Below are 17345 nucleotides of genomic sequence, written 5' to 3'. Positions count from 1 at the left end.
TACACAGATCAGTTCATGCTGGCCAAACAAATTCTCATGGCTGAACTTCCAGCTTGTGACATCAGAGGGTAGGAAAGGCTTACGTACATTTAGAAGCTTGTGTCCAGAAGACACATAGCTGGTCTATTTTCAAGTCACCGGCATGACCTGTAACAAACACGGTGTAAAACATGCACACCTCCATAAAAACACAAATAGTAACAAATAACTTCTCACTTTGACAAACTGTAGACTTGGCCCCTAATTACAAAATAAATAAATAAAGGGGACGTCATTATGGAAAGGGCCTAAGGATGAGGAGTCTAGATTCCTGTTCTAAGAGAGCCGTCCTGGCACCATCACAGCCAGTGTAAGGAGCACCCTGCACTGTCTGACTGCAGCTCTAGAAGCGAGGCTCGCAGAGGAGAGCTCAGCTCTTCCCCAAGTCTCGCGAAGTTCCCTGCATCAGTCTGCTACAGGGATAACACTTCACATAACAGTGTGTGGCTGCTTCCTCAAATACCTCATTAACAAGTGTTTAATTAGGGCTCCAGAGGAGACAGTGAGGGAGCTGCTGGATTACACAGGGAATGAGATTCTCAGTAGAATGTGCTTTATGCTCTAAATGGGTTTAATTTTCTAGAAAGTTGGTTACAAGAGTGGATGGCTCATTAAAATCTATCAAAACCGCTTTTAAAAAGAAGTGACCAGTTAGAGGTAAGAAAATGAACTTTTCTCTACATCAAGTTAACTGGCCTATGTGAGTGGAACCCTGCATGCTGGCCTCATTAGCACCAACCCTGAAAAATGGCAGAACACGTGCCGCAGCCTTCCACCACTAGGTTCAGTAGTGAGGCCCTGGAAGTTCACACCAAGTTCAGTCCTGACAGCTCTACTGCCAATTAAATGTAAGCCTCACAACGCTGTGAGGGAGGTAAGAATTACTGCTCCTGCTGCGGAGGAAACAGGCCAAAGTGGTTAAAGATTTTGTGAAAAACTGAAAGCTCAAGAAAACCAACCCGTCAATGTTCACTGGGTGCCATAAACAGAAGCCACCAGATCCTCCCATGCTCTCCCCTGGGAGGACAGGTTCCATGTCTGAGGAGTTACCACTGTTATCTTGTCCTTTCTTAAGGGCAGACAAGGGCATGAAGTCACCAAGTGCCTGGGCAAGCACTTGCTCCTGATACCTCCAAATACTGACTGCTCTGTGGGTTACCCATATCAGCTCCAGGTCTAATTTTTCCCTTTGCATACGAGACAAGTGCTTTTGTCCATGACAGGTGTACTGTCTGTACCATATTGCGGAGTCACATCTGAATCATTGAATACATTGTTCAAAGTTAATGTACCTGAATTCCACAATAGACTGCAATGGCCAATCTGGGAAAAAAAAAGAACCACACATACAGAATATGTCAAGTTTTCTTTCAGAAGTAAGTTCAGCCATTCCATTATATCCATGGCAAAAATCACCTGTTAGTGCTCATGTCAGTGTGTAAAAACATACTATTTACAGAAAGGACTATCAAGTACTGGTCAATAAAGTATATGGCTGACCCTGAGAATAAATTTTTGCTTGCACAAAAGATTAAATAATACAAAATAAATGAAATTGATAAGATGCTGGCTAACTCATATATGCCTTACTGTACTTAAAGACCATCCCAAACACTGCAACTGTATTGATATGTTTCCCAAAAATAGTCTGAAAAGTTTTTTTTTTTTTTTTTTTTTAAGAAACTGTTAGGAGCAAGGCATCATGTGACACACAGCACGGCAGTCCGGCTGTGACAGTGTCTAAACACTGGCGCACGAGGCTGTTGGTCTTCAGTTGACTAGAAGGAGAGACATTCCATTGTGTGCACATCCACATCCACAGGCACAAACCCCAGGAGACCAGGCAGGACCCGCGTCCTCAGTACTGGTACTGGCGCGGGCAGGGCTGGTGAACCACCCAGCCACTGTGCTTCACCTGTCGAGTGTGGCAGTCCCTGGTAAGGTTTTGGCGACGAAGGCCGTTTCTGTTCAGAGACTGTCTTTCACTGTGTCCCTTTATCCACTGGGAAGGGCGGAAGCTCTTAGGTTGTTCCAGAAACGTTGCCTGAGCAGCGAGGGCGGTGACACAGCAGTGAATGTGTTCCCCCATGTCACTCTGGGCTCCCATCCTGGAACAGACCAGAGTGGGCTGTCAGCAACAGACTGCGGAAAAGGCTGCTTACTGAGGAACTAGTTCTACATTTGTCTCAGTTTCTCCGGCTGATGGACAGGCGGATATTCTGGGACTGTATCTGCTGATGGTGTTAAAAGGGAGAAACCATTCTGTTTTTTGAAGTGGTGTCTTGTTATTGAGCCTAGGCCCCTCTAATTCACCATGCTCCTGCTTCAGCCTCCCAGGTTTTGGAATTACAAATGTAAGTCATAACTCCCAGGTGAAAAGAACTTTTAATAGGAATGTAGCATATAATCCAGAGATGGCCAAATGTGCTTCATACTTGGAATGAATGTAATATGGTTCTCCAGGAGGAGAACTGATACCTACTGAGCATCTGCAGTTCTGTCTGTTTAGTTTCCTAAGACAGAATCGCATGTAGCTCAGGATGGCCTTAAATTTGTCATGTAGGCAACCCTGGCTTTGAATTACTGATCTTCCTGCCTCCGCTTCCCAAGTGCTGGAATTACAGTGTGAGCCACCACAGCCAGATTTTAGCTGTTTTAAAGATATTATCTATTTCAGCTTTACTATAATATTAAAAATAAAATATTTTAATTCTCAAATTTGACTGATGAAAAAATATTTACATCAACAGCACCTTCCCAGATGATTTCTGGCTACAAGTAAAATGGCCTAGGTAGCACATGAATCTGTATTTCGTAGAGATGTATAAAGAACATTCCTCCAGCATGACATCCCCTGGGTAAAAAAGATCAATGCCTATTACACGCGTCAGTTTTTATTTATACCACAGGAGGGCATATTTTGGAATGGCATTTACACGAATGTTTCAAGACCCTTATAAAGACACATATATTAGAACATGGTTGTATACAGTATGTATTTTCTATACTAAAAGACACATATATTAGAACATGGTTGTATACAGTATGTATTTTCTATACTAAAAGCCAATCAAGTCAAAGTAGTTAAACTATATTAACACATAGCAAGTTTTAATTTTCTGCAGTGCTGTGTGTTGATCTCAGGCCTCTTGTATAGTCAGCAAGTGCTTGACAGGCCTGCTACCTTCCCAGCACAACTGTGAGGATTCAGATAAGGTGTCTACCTCAGACTAGTTTCAAGCTCCTTGTGGTAGGGGGTAGACAGGAATGACCTTGAACTTCTGACTGGGTTTATTGAACCAGGTTTTCTGGTGCACCCGACAAGTACTCTACAAACTGAGCTATATCCCAATCTGAGTTTTAAGACTTTTACCAGTTATTTTATTCAGGAAGGACAGGTACATATTTCGCCTAAAATGGTGGGAGGAAACTATCGCCATGCACACACACAGAACTGTAATAGACCTCGTTAAGAAATTAACAGGGGTGGGTGGTGGTGTAGCTCAGTGGTAGGTAGAGTGCTTGTCTAACATGTACAAGGCTTGATCCCTAGCAGTAAGGAAAAAACAAAAGAAAAAAACAAACAAATAGAAGCTAAAATAAACTCAAGTGTTTTTTTTTTTTTTTTTTTTTTTTTAAAGAAGGTAGGCATTTGGGTTCCTCATCTCCCTACTCAGACTGATAATACAGATCAGATCATATGGTCTCAAAGTGAACATACTTACTCTGTGCCCATGAGTCTTATAAGCAGCTTTTCCTGGCCCTACAAATGTTAAATGGTCAACTATTAAATCACTAGTAATACTTAAAATGCCATTTTAATTTTACTACTAGGACAAGGTTATTTTTTAAATTAAGATTGATTTACTATGGGCAATTAAAGACATTATTATTGAAAATCATGGTTGCTCATAAACCTTCACAAACAATATATATAAAGGCTAAGATGCAATAAAATGTACACTCTAAAGCCATTATACATACTCAGCTTCATACTCATGCGGTTTATAGTAATATACCTGAGAACAGACAGAATGGAAGTAGTATGTTTCAAAAACATGGTTTGTTGCTTGCTCGGAAAGCACAGACTGTTTACTACATAGTCTTGCCATTTTGATAACACCTGATTCTACCTTTATTTAGAAATACACATACACATCCTTTTTGAGACAGGAATCTCACTATGTATTCCAAGCTATCCTTAAACTAGTGAACCTCCTGCCTCACCCTCCTAAATGCTATAAGCATGTACTACCATGGCTGGCCTTTGATAATTCATTTGTGAAGAGGATCTGTTGATCTTACATGTCAATACATATGATACAGGCATGCAAATCCAGCCTCTTGTGGCATCAGGTAGCAAACAACCCTAAATACAGTGCTCAGATGCTGGTTTGGATAAAGCTGAAATACTCTAGAGCTAGGCTCTTAAGAGGAAGATTAATGCATGATTTGGTATGAAGATAAAGTGAAAATTTGCTGAAATATGATAATGGGTATCATGTCTAATAAAATAGTGAAGACAGCATGCCCATATTTGGGTTCAACCTGGAGGTAAACATGACTAAAATGAGCCTGTGTAGTAAAAACAATCTTGGACACACCTAGGGTGTTCATAGTATTTATCTGTGGGTTATGAGGGATGCCATTTCAAATTTCTACATACTTAAATTTTTGGCAATGTATGCTATAGCATTACTTTGCAAAACTGCCAATTATACACATACATGTGTACTTTAGTACTTAAAAGTATCAAATGCCAGTAAATAAATTTAAAGTGAACATTTGTTAATTATGTTAGATTCTTTTTTTGAGATTCTTTTTAGATTTTACTTATTTCAATTTTGTGTGTTTGACTGTTTTGCTTGCATGTAAGTAAATCTGTGCACCATGTGCCTGCAGTATCCACAGAAGCCAGAAGATGGCGTCATCCCTAGGGCTTGGAGTTACAGTTATGAGCCGCTATATGGATGCTGGAAATTGAATTTGGGTCATCTAAAAAAGCAGCCAGTGCTCTTAATAAGTGTACCATCTCTCTAGCTCGTAGTCATGTTAGATTCTTGAGTGGACTCATCAGATACAATCAAAGTGAGTAGGGAAGAATTCTTAAGAACTGAAGAAAACTGCTCACAGCACAGTAAAGCAGTTAAAGCACCACCACCTCCAAATAAGTTGTAGTTTACATGTTGGGATGCTGAAAACGTAACTCTCAAAAAGTGCCACATGAAATCCCAGTGTATGCCTGATACTACATAACTGTATAAAAACATGATTTTTTGTTTGGTACAAGTAAGGGGGAATATACTTAGTTTTGCTAAAGTACATCTATTATTTTGAGACTTGGAGGGCAGCAACTCTGGAAATGGGTTAGGGTTTTTACTCCATAGATGGGAAACAAGTTGGTATAGGAGGTCCTTCTGTATTTGTGCTGCTTTCATTGGTTGAATAAAGAAACTGCCCTGGCCTTCTGATAGGGTCAAGCACTTAGGTGGGCGGAGTAGACAGAACAGAATGCTGGGAAGAAGGTCAGTGTGGCAGACGCCACGATTCTGCCTGAGACTGATGCTGGTTAGAATCTTTCCCGGTAAGCCACGACCTCGTGGTGAACACAGATTAATAGAAATGGGTTAGATCAAGATGTAAGAGTTGGCCAATAAGAAATTAGAGCTAATGGCCAGGCAGTAATTAATACAATTTCTGTGTGATTATTTCTGGGGTTAAGCTAGCCGAGCGGCCAGGAATTGGGCGGGACGAAAAGCAGGCCCGCTTCTCCATACAACAAGTTAAATACAGTGGGCCAGTGGAGTGGTGAAGCCCCAGAGAAGGTGTGGGTCAGTGGCAACACTCGCAGTGCAGTCTCCAGTACAGGGCAGGCCCACTGGCAGGCTGACTGTCCGGCCGACTGTCCGGCCAGACTAAGCAGATGAGGTGGAGAGGAGGGTGCTCTCTTGACGAAGGCCACTTGTGACACACTGAACTTTACAGACTTCTTTCCCTGAGCTTGCTGGGCCCTCATCCCTCCCATCTTGGACTGCCACAGAACAGAATATCGCATGGTGTGAAATCTGAGAACAGCCCTTCCTTGGAACAAATATTTGGATTTTCTAGGTTAAGTGCCATTTAAAGTGATTTAGCTAAGATACTGAAGAAAATAAATTTAGGACATTTTAGGTGGATTTGATGCCCTAGATAATCGAGCCTACAATATGCCAGAATTATATTCTAATATACTTATCAGAAACATTAGTCTTTCTTTTCCTTCAGTAGCATAATTCTGTAAGTGACAGCTCTCTATTATACAACTGAGTCATGCTGCAGTTACAGCGCTGACCATGCTAACTTAAGTGAATCTCTAACACAGTCACGTTTCTATCTTCTAAAGCCTTGGCTTTGTACTGTGTAGCAGAGACCAAGATGCGTGCAGCATACCTGGGGCTGCTGGGGTTGTAGTCATCATTGACACAGCTGGCCTCGCTGAGCCCGGGACAGGAACTGTGCACAGCATAGACAGACATGCTGGGATGTTCAATGAGAAGGTTTTCCATAGGACTCGTCTCCACCTTGACAGCGGTTAATCCACCTGCTGTAAAACACGGGGGAGGGGTGATGAACCAGCTCTCCTCCATGGGGCAGGACTCAAACTGGAGGAAGCAGGAATCACTGGTGTCAGCCAAACACTCCAGAGATGCAGGTAAACAGGAGAAGACTGACGTGTGCTCTGTTGGAGACTCTTCGCTGATGTCGTCATCTTCCTCCTCCTCTTCCTCTGCTGAGAAGCCAGTGCACGTGTCTAGATTGTGATCCACATTGCACAGGGGAGGGGAGCAGTCAGTTGTGGAGCCATCCATCCAGTTCACGACAGAACAAAGGACAACATTATATTAACAGATGCTCACAAAGGAAGTTTTGCTTGTAACAATTTATAAATTAATTTCCAACCCGTCAGTGTATAGTAATGCTGGCATTAAGGAATGGCTTTAGGATCTTCTGTTCTGGCAAATAAACATTATGAGCCCCATGGGTTCCTGTTGCTCATATGAGGGTTTCCCATTGAAGTACCTCTGCTTGGATCAGGCTTTAAGAGTTGCAAAACTGGAAAGCCTGATGTCAGTCGGTTTCACTGACTGGATTGTCTGGCACAAAATGTTTCCTGAAAGTTTGTAGAGCTGTCCTTATTTATTTATTTACTTTTAAACCTTAAAGATTACATCCAGGAGTTCACATTTTCTGTGCATATATGTATACATTTGTGTTTGCGCACAAGATGGTGTGTGTGTGTGTGTGTGTGTGTGTGTGTGTGTAGAGAAGCACTCTACTGACTGAGCCACATGCATACACCCACAGCCCCAGGAGTTTACAGGTTTGAGCCAGGTGTGGTGGGATGTGCCTATAATTGTAATGCTTGGGAAATGAAGGCAGGGATCAGGAGGCTATCCTTAGCGACATGGCTCGCTGGATGCCATTTGTGCTGTGATGGTCGACTGCTGAGTATACCTTACCTATGAAGTCAACAAGGATCCATTCGTCATCTTCTTTCTCACTAAATTCTGGCTCTTGGTTGGGAGAAGTGACTTCACCCACAAACATTTTGTTCAGTCTCTGAAACATCATTAAGGCAAGATTGAGACTTTGGCTGGGTATCTTTATAGCTGAGATCTTAAAACTCTCTTCAGCGGGCCTGATGGCAGAGATGGGAAATAAAGTGCAGTGTTTCTTCAGCTCAGGCAAAGAACAAGAACAGTCCTCATCCCTATGATACAACAGAAAAAGGTTATTTTTATTTGTTGTGAGGTCAAAGGTTGGCTTTGACCCCCAATCCTCTTTTGCTTCCACCACGATGCCAAGCCTCATCTTCTCCACCCCACTGTCCTGCTGTTTTAGAGTCTTCATATATGACTAAGTCAGCCTCATATTTGAAATCTATAGGAACAGCGTAGTTTAGCTTTTGAAACAATTCCTATTACTCACAGGGGAAATTTACACTGTAGAAATGCAACTTCAAGAGCAAGAACTGCCAACACTATCTGTGGAGTGGTTCAGTGGAGACATGGGACTCGGGTCCTGGGTTCCCTGTCACTTTACAGCTCAGGAAGATGGGGCTGGAGAGACAAGATGTGGTTAAGATCACTTGTTCTTGCAGATAGCCAGTCCCCAGCACCCACACGGTGGTTCACAACTGATAATCTGAATGAAAATGTTCCCATAGGCTTATAGGGACTGGCATTACTGGGAGCTGTGGCCTTGTTGGTAGAAGTGTATCATGTGGGTGGGGGAGTGTCTGTTTCCAAAGCTCAAGTTAGGCCTAGTGTAGCTCTCTTTTCCTGATGCCTGTGGATGCTGATGTAGAACTCTTAGCTACCTCTCCATCACCATGTTCACCTGCATGCCACCATGTTTCTCATCATGACAATGGACTGAACTTCTGAACTGTAAATGTCACCTCAATTAAATGTTTTCCTGTGTAAGAGTTGTGTGGTCAGCCAGGCTGTGATGGCATATGCTTTTAATCCCAGTACTTGGGAGGCAGAGGCAGGCAGATCTCTCTGAATTTGAGGCCAGTTTGGGGTACATAGTGGAATCCTGGTTTGTTTTTTACAAATAAATAAAAGGGGTATGGTCAGGAAGACCCAGATTTCTGGGTAAGGTGAGTCATAGTGGAACCGTTTAGAGGGCGGGGACACCATACAGAGTACAGGATGTGTGCTACCCCTGTCCTGAGTTAGGGGGTCCATGGTGGCACACATGAGATGTTAGGGCAGAATACAAGTTTGGGAGTGTGGTTTCAGCTAGGAGTACAAATTTACGATTACCCAGGTTGGCTTGGAACTCATAGTGATCTTCCTGTATCAGCTAGGGTTACATACATGAGACACATGCTCAGCTCACTCTCAAAACCATCTTCCCTTCAGAGTAGCTGCATTGTGCCAACAAACCTGGGCATTCTCTCGGTACAGAAATGACTGGCACAACTCTTGGGCATACAAGGGTAAAACATCTCAAATGACATTAAGACATTCTGCAGTTGTAATGCATCGTCCTCATCCATTAATTATTAAAACGGGTAAACAGGAAATGTCACTTGCATAACCAGTTTTTTGAAACCTTTTGGGAAACAGCATGGTCAGATCATGATGACTCCATGCTAATGGGAGAATATTAGAGACCTGTGCACTGTGCAGTCTGCCTAAAACAGGAGGACAAATCATTAGGAGGGGGTGTATGTAAAGGGTTTTGAGCATGTAAGAAAGGGAGTAAAAGTACATTTTCAAGCTTCCTCCAGTTTCCCCCAGGTTATGAGGGCAGATCCCAGCCCAAGCCCAGCTGTGCCAAAGCTTAGAGAGCTTCACCGCTGTATGCCCTCATTAGCCAGAGCTGCTGTGGAGTGGGGAGAGCCTCACAGGGGACTTCTTCAGTCACCCTGAGTGAGAACTGGGACTCAGGCCATATCAGTGGCTACAAGCCACAAAATGTGGCTGGGTCAAGGCTACTGGGACAGCTAGCTGCAAAGTGGACTCTGTCACAGACAGGATGCTCCTGAAGACGCTGTGAGACGCACAGGCCATCTGTCTACAGTCAGGAGTCACATCTCTTTGCAAGGACAGCAGTGGGGAGGATAGAACATCTGGGGGCTCTGAGAAGTACTCAGAATGGAGTCCTGGGAGGAGGTGGGGGTGCTAGCCTAGAAACCAGCAGGGCAAGCTCTGGCACTACTATGGGTGGCTGCAACTGTGTGAACCAACCCTTGTGAGCTTCAGTCTCACTGAGAAAAATAGGAGGAATGGACAGCAGAGTCCACAGCTAGTACAGTCATGGTGTGAGGATGGTCTAACTAGAGGCTTCTGGCCCTAATTTCTATAGGGTTGCCAGGGACAGCCAGGTGCTAGAGAATCAAACCCTGTACACCAAACTCTATCAAGGCTGCCACCAAATGCATCAGAGAAACCATCTCATGTATTTCACTTCTGTTAACAAGATGGTGAATTTTTTAACTTCTAAAACTGTTCTGTTGGGTTAAAAATATTTTTAAATTTTGGAGGGGTTCCTTTTTTTTTTTTTTTTTCAAGACAGGGTCGCAGTATATAGCTCTGGCTGTCCTGGAATTCATTATGTAGACTAAGCTAGCCTTGAACTCAGAGATCTGCCTGCCTCTGCCTCCTGAGTGCTGGGATTAAAGGTGTGCACCATCACTGCCTGGCTTAATAAACTACTCTTAAAGCAAAAATCCTAAATATGGTTTAAATATTTCCAGTGAGGACTTTGCATCTGATTATGCCACTCATATAAGGCATATACTGGAATGTACTTGAAACATTTCTGTACTTAAAACATTAAATATCTCAATTTTACATCAATTACATGTTAGTGTAATGATGTTTTGATAGTTATGGTTAAATAACTTGTGCTAATAAAATTACTTTCATTTCCCCTTAATCTTAAACATATCTACTAGAAAATTTAAAGCACCCACATAGGACAATGTTGTAAGAAATTTCCTAGGGGCTAAAGAGTTAGGTAGTGTATGCTGCCTCCCAATAGAGAGTGATTCCCATCACTGGCATCAGGTGACTGACAACAATGCCAGCCCCAGATGGTCCTGTGCCCTCTTCTGGCCTCTGCGGGTACTGCATGCATGCTCCCCGTCTCCAGCTGTGTGTGAGTGCAATTAAAAAACAAAACATTACCACCCATCCTCCCACTAACGACCAGAGACTGTCCCTTCATAATAGTCACTATTCCTTTTGACCTCAGCACCTACCCAGAGACGTCAGCTTCAGAGGGGAGCAGGTTCTGTGTGGAGACAGAAAAACCAGGGCTTCCCACTTTCCCCACACGGCTAGCGACACATTCAGAACCCTGCAGCAATAGAAACTATGGTAGTTCCCGAGAAAACAGGAATCCCAAGAGGACAGATATTGACAAATACAGCTGTGGAATTTAGCTGAGGCCGGGAAGCTGTGGAGGCAGCCTGCTGGCCTGGGGCACTTGGAAGCCGAGTAGGAAAAAGAAATTATCTGGGCCTAAGTATTGATCAAGGCAGATTTACCCATTACTGCTTGTTTGCTTTAAAATGCCTCCACCTTCATTACAAAAATGGTATCTTTAAAAAAATAAGATGAACTAAACCACATTAAGAAGTTGAGAGGGGTGGATTCTATTCCACCTTGTCCAATCATTGTTACATCTGGCGCATTGTCTTTTAGATTTTTTGATAGGCATAATTTTAAAAAAACAAGTCATCTTTGTTTTATCTTTCAAGACAGGATTTCTCTGTGTTAACAACCCTGGCTATCCTGCCTCTGCCTCCTGAGTACTGGGATTAAAGATGTGCCACAAACCAGAAGCAAACTTTATTCCAGAAACCTGATCCTAGGAAAACCAGAAGCAAACTTAAAAATAAAAAAATAAAAATAAAACACCATGGGGCACAGAAGCTTATCAGCTAGCTGAGACCACAGCCAGAGATGGTGTTAGGCTGTGGGCAAGTCACTATCTTTTTAATTTAACATTTTTTTCTGTTTTTCACATCTTATGAGTAGAAAGTTTTATGGGCAAAGAAAGTAACTGAGTTTGCTTGTGGGTAAGAATATTCTTTGAAAACCTACAGTGGAGTTGCTAGCCTGTGAGATCATGCAGGCATGCCTTGCTCAGTTTTGAGACCCACACTCTGGGGAAGAGTGTGGTGTGGGCTTAACTGCTGGTTTTGAAACTTGGTTCTTCTGCTACACCGTGTGGGGATTAGGTGTTTAGACGCCTCTTGCTGTTTCAGGAACAGCTTCCCAGTAACTGCCTGGTGCCTAGCAGGCAGGCTCACAGGGAAACCAAGCCAGTTAGCGTCTTTAGGTCTGGGGTTTTTTCCTCTAAAGACCCATATACATGCAAGACTACACTAGTTAACTAGAATCACAGTTTGCAGAATGCTTTATGGTATGTGACAGGCAATTGAGATAGTTATTTCTTTGTCCTGTGATGAAGAAAACTGAGGCCTAGAAATGAAAATAACTTGCTCAAAAGCAAAAGAGCCAGTATCTAGGGGCAGGAGGAGGGTGGGATTCTTCTAACCTGGTGCCTTGCTTCCCCTCCCCCACATGATCTCGAGCTCCTTTCAGCCTAAAAACTTTTCAGTTATTTTGGCTGCCAGCAGGTGGCTCCAAAAACACTTTAACAACAACAACAAAAACCCCCACAACTTTGATGGGTGCAGTTGTGGCTCCTTGGCAGTTCTGAAATACCAGCTGACTAAACATAGCATGGAAAAGCATCCTTAAAACCATTTCTCTGTCTGGGTCAGCAGGATAGCTCAACAAGTAAAGTCTGCTGCTGAGCCTGATGACCCGAGCTGATCCTCAGAGTCTACACGGTTGGCAGGAGAGAGCCTGCCAGTTCAGAAAAACAAAGATGCTAGCATAAGTGTTTGCTCTTTTGGTTTGAGAAAGGGCTGGCTTCCAACTACAGGCTGGCCTGGCCTTGAACTCTTGATTCTCAAACCTCTACCTTCCTAGTACTGGAATTACAGGCATGAGCCACCAAGCCTTGGCTTTGGTTCAAGTAATTTAAAAGTCAATTTTGAACTGCAAAAACAACAAACAAAAACCAAAAACAAGCCAAGAAAGTTGTCTCGGCTCCTTCCACCTCTGTCTATTCAGCTAATTTACAAGGGGATTAACTTCCCTGTGGGCTCACCACCTCCTGTCCTGAGGTCTGAAGAGAGTGAGAGGAAAGCAGTTAGGCTGGGAAGTCACTGCTTGCTAGGCTTGACTTTTGAAAGCAGCCATTCTCAAGAGGCATACACCAGGAAGCAGAAAAGAATAAAAGACTGCATGAGAAAACAAAAGACACCTTGATCACAAAAATTAGGCTATGGTTTCCAGCAGGGCCTTTGAAAATTAGTTTCCAGTGATAGCTACGGAGACTGGAAAGGCTGCCAGGTGTTTTTCACACCTGCCAGTGATAAGCATTACAGTCACCAAGCATGCGATTTCAAGTTCCCGGACATCTGTAACGATGTCGGTTCAAAGACGCAGAAGTCGCATTCCTCCCTCAGAACTACTAAGCATTCTGAAAGGGCTCTTGCAGGCAGGGCCGCCTTGGTCCTCAGGGATTACAGGTGGAGAGCGGGTCCCCCTTAACCTGCTCTGAACTTTCGCACGGAGTAGACACACGGTGGAAATTGAAGCAAAAGGGAGGAACTGCACGTGAACTCCCTGTGCAAAGAGTAAACACCCTTTCCTTTTCATGGGCCATAAAATTACTTCATCTCCCCTCGCCTCCAAGTTTCCTCCGTTTAAGTAAGCACAGCTGGCCTCACAGGGCGGCCGCGACGGTCCGAGATTGGTCGGGAGCCCGCGGCCGTCCCTGGCACCCGCCAAGCGCCAGGAGCCACCGATCTGGACCGGAGCGACTGGAAGTGCGCTCCGCGGGTGCAGCGCGAGGTCAGCGGGGGTCACGGAGCGGGCCGACCGGCACCCGCAGGTCCGGGCCGGGAGAGCCGTCCGGGAGGGGACCCAACTGCCGCCCGCCCGCCCGCACTTACGTGAGCCGAGCGACGCTGAGGTAGCGGCGGGCCGGCCCGGTGCTGCGGTCGTGTCCTGGCGGCCGCCGGCCCGTCCGGGTCCTTTTGTTGTTGTGCAGCTCTGGGAACAGCTGATCACTGCCCCGGCCCCGCCCCGAGCCGCGCCAGTCCCGGGCCGACCAATGGGAACAGCGGATCTCTCCCCGGCCCCGCCCCAGGCCGCGCCAGCCCCGGGATGACCAATGGGAACAGCGGCGAGAGGTTGTCACTAACGCACGTGACCTGGCAGGCGGCCAGCGGCGCGCCCGGGGCTCAGACAAGCCCAGGCAACAAAGCGGGAGCCCGAGCGAGTGCTCTCGGGGCAAGTGGGAGGAGGGGTGAGAACGGGGATGGGAGCCGAGGGGCGAGCCCGACCCGCACAGCCGCCGTGCTGAGCGTGGGCACAACCACGCAGAGCCCCTTATCTCGGATGGGCGGGGGTCTTGGGGATACCAGCTGCTCCTCTGGCCGGTGTAGACGTAAAGCAATAGCCATGGTGCTGAAGGCGAACCCACCCCTGGGCAGTCCTCGAAGTCTGGGCCACGTAGGTGGGATGCGGACGGCCCACTCATTCCCCTTAGTAAGACAAGAAGCCAGGGCCTCATCTGTTTTAGGAACTTCAACGGGCAGCGCATGGTCTTGCCCATGGACAAGGCAAAGCCAGGCAGAGGAGGCCCTCAGTCGAGGCCTTAGCTTCCGAAAAGAGGAACCCTGAGTGGAGAATTAGCTCTGTTTATTCCTAGGGACCTGCATCGAAACGCTCATATGAACCGAGGAGGTTATGACCCGTTTTGTTTATGTGCCTGAAAAATGTAGAGATTCCCATGAGACCTACGAACTCGGCAGCTGTGCTGAGAGGGAAATGAGACACTGCCCCTAGGTAGGGTTTCTAGAGCTCTACGGCATGTGCATAGATGGGCTAACTGGCAGCAGCACCGTCTCTTGTGTGCGTTCTGTCACTGGAGAGAGCTCAGAAGGGAGTAGGAGCTAGACCAGCAATTCTCAGCCTGTGAGTCCCGACCCTTTTGGGAGTCAAACCACCCTTTCACAGGGGTTGCTTAAGACTGCTGGAAAACACAGACATTTACGTTATGATTCATAACAGTAGCAAAATTACAGTTATGAAGTAGCAACGAAAATAATTTTATGGTTGGGAGCCACCACAACATGAGGAACTGTGTTGAAGGGTCAAAGCATTAAGAAAGTTGAGAGCCCCTGAGTTACTTTATACAGGTCCCTGAGGGGGAAACAAAGAAACGGGCTGTAGATAAAGATGGCAGATGTCTGGCTTCTTCCTAATCTTTTGACCTGAAACAAAGACCTTGTGTGTTTTTTCTCCTGCCAGTAGAGCGTCCCTTCTCAATGATTGGTTCAAGCTGCTCAGGTATGCTCAAGGCTGGTCCTGACTGATGCTGTGGGCCCATCAGCTCTTCTTTGTCTAATTTACCAAGCCAAAATTAGAGGAGGGGACCCATTCCCGGCCACTAAGAACACTTAAAACACCCAGCCTTCCCGCGGGAAATGGATTTTGATCTCCAGTTCCCCTCTGTTCTGCAGGGAGTCAGGGAATTGTCTGCCACTCAGGTAGTGATCAGTACGTGCTGGCCATTTGACCTTACAAGCTTCAAGGGTGTAGTCTCTGCACGGTCTGTATTTTGGATTTTGGTAAATCAGGTTATTTGCTCTCAATGCTGTTGATGTGTTAGGAGCACCACCTTCTCTTGTTTCTCTTTAAGAAACCATCTAGAGGCCATCTCCTATTTAAAACCAGAATTTACTAACAATTATATACGTCCAGTTTTGTTTTTTATCAAAAAGACTTACCTTATCCATCTTTATAAGTTTGTTACCCTAAAGGCAATGTGTCAGAGTGTACAGTACCTTATCATGACAGAGTAAACCTGAGGTAAACAATTCTTCCAGAGATAGTCCAGAACATCTGCAGCACCAGTGTAATCTGTCCTCCACCCCATACACACACACACACACACACACACACACACACACACACACACCTCTTCCTTGAATCTGGGCTAGCCTGTGGCTGCTTTGAGCCGCATCGTAAACCAGTAATGATATTCCAGGAGTTACACTTCTGAGCATTAGGAAAATCTGGCAGTTTGTCTTTTAGGATTGAAGCTAGGGCCTTTTGTCTTCAGATGGGCAAGAAATCTACCTCTATATCCCCAGGCCGTGGTGCAGTTTTTAAAACAACAGATGACTAAAATACAAAATGAAAAACCAGAAAGCCAGTAGAGAGTGGTAGCACACGTCTGTAATCTTAGTGTTGGGAGGTGAGGCTGGAAGCGGGGAGCCCAGGGTCCTCGTCCAAGTGGAGGCCTATCTGGTCTACCAGAGACCTTGTCTCAAATGAACAAACCAAACCCACAAAAGGCCATCACAGACATAGCCATCTCTAACTTAACAGCTTCTTCTTTGCTTTTGTGTTTTTCATCAGACCCAGCATGTTAGCTCGGTGATAGAGTACCTGCCAGGCATGTTCAAGACTCTGGGTTCAACGCCCAGCACCACAAAAGAAAAGGAAAACCATAACTTACCTCAGGCATCGCTTGCTTTCTGTTTACTCTTGCTGATTTAGTATCTTTCCACCTGGTACTGTTATTCCAATAATATACCAAGAAACTAGGGGTGGATGGTTGTTTGTGGGAAGGGTCTATGTCTGTCCCTATGAGGGAGGAGTATTTTATTACTGGCATTGCCTGGAAGAGAGTGGACTAGATAGTAATAAAAGGGACAACAGAAATCACAAAAACCCTTCCCTGCCTAGTGCCCGCACAGGGGTGGGTGGGTGGGTGGGTGTGGTGGTGGTGGTGTGTGTGGGGTGGGTAATTCACAGGGGTGAGTGGGTGAGGGTGGTGGTGGGGTGGTGGATCATTCCTGCTGCCTCCCTACTTGGAACACTTCTGGTCTGCCTACTTTGATGAAGTTAAACTCGGAGTAAGTTCACCTCCACAGCAGGGAGCTGTCTGCTTGCAACTGAACTCAAACCACAACAGCAAAACAATCTTTTCTCTGTTGGCTGACAAAAGACCTGGCCATTCCCTGCCTACACAGACTGGGTGAATGCAACCATCCTTTAATTCATAGGCTAATTCTCAGAGTGTTGCTATAGTACCCAGTTCCAGGCTGACCCCCTGCTGTGGGGCAACTCTCCTCCCATCTGTCAGAGTACCCTGTCTGTTTTCCATAGTGCTCAATACACTCCCTTATCTGCCAGAACAGAAGGAATTCAACCTCAGGTTTTGTTTGAAGGATCACAGAGCTGAACCACATTTATGCATTCAGATACATCCTGGTCACCAAATTCGATTGTGGCTGTCCACCCTGCCAGCCACTCTGAGATTGCTAAAGAGTATTGTTTCTCTTCCGAGCCACAAAGGAGGGCCCTGCAGGCGGCCTTCCAACATAAAGCACCAAGCTGTTTAGCTATACTGTAGAGAATCCCAAAGTGAAGACCGCTAGGTCATTTTAAATCTGTCTACCAATAGAGAGGGTCAGCTGGCCTTTGGCCATGGACTAGACTATTGCCAGTTGTCTAGGAAAAATGCATTTAAGAAGATCAATCACTTAAAATCCCAAATGGAGTAGAGAAAGAGTCAAACTTGACCAAAATGCTTGGCCTGGAAGTGTGGTTTAAATAAGAATGGTCCCCATAGGCTCACAGATCTGAATACTTGGTCACCAGGGAGTGGCACTCTTGAGCGGGATTAGGAGGTACAGGTGTAGCCTTGTTGGA

General features: G+C 45.3%; 1 protein-coding gene and 1 long non-coding RNA gene across 5 annotated transcripts in view; one reads left to right on the top strand and one right to left on the bottom strand.

Moving 5' to 3' along the window:
* LOC119826247 overlaps positions 1-17345 on the top strand; it is an 80504-nt gene that overhangs the window by 20395 nt on the left and 42764 nt on the right. The window lies entirely within an intron of this gene.
* Positions 720-13673, bottom strand: Tp53inp1 (tumor protein p53 inducible nuclear protein 1). Of its 4 annotated transcripts, none has more exons than XM_038347384.1 (5): positions 13571-13643; positions 10796-10893; positions 7539-7789; positions 6469-6829; positions 720-2147 (listed from the first exon to the last, which is right to left on the bottom strand). In XM_038347384.1, the coding sequence occupies exons 3-5, from the start codon at positions 7648-7650 to the stop codon at positions 1898-1900; spliced, it is 723 nt and encodes a 240-aa protein (XP_038203312.1). In that variant the 5' UTR covers positions 7651-7789; positions 10796-10893; positions 13571-13643; the 3' UTR covers positions 720-1897. The 4 variants fall into 4 exon arrangements, with proteins under 4 accessions (XP_038203312.1, XP_038203313.1, XP_038203311.1 ...); XM_038347385.1 differs by lacking the exon at positions 10796-10893 and adding an exon at positions 8008-8138 and having other exon boundaries at positions 13571-13622; XM_038347386.1 differs by lacking the exon at positions 10796-10893 and adding an exon at positions 3765-3802 and having other exon boundaries at positions 2015-2147; positions 13571-13673.

This window comes from Arvicola amphibius, chromosome 11 (assembly GCF_903992535.2).
Source record: "Arvicola amphibius chromosome 11, mArvAmp1.2, whole genome shotgun sequence".
Taxonomy (NCBI): Eukaryota; Metazoa; Chordata; class Mammalia; order Rodentia; family Cricetidae; genus Arvicola; species Arvicola amphibius.
Note: the sequence above shows the minus strand (reverse complement) of the source record. Positions and strands in the feature narration are given on the sequence as shown.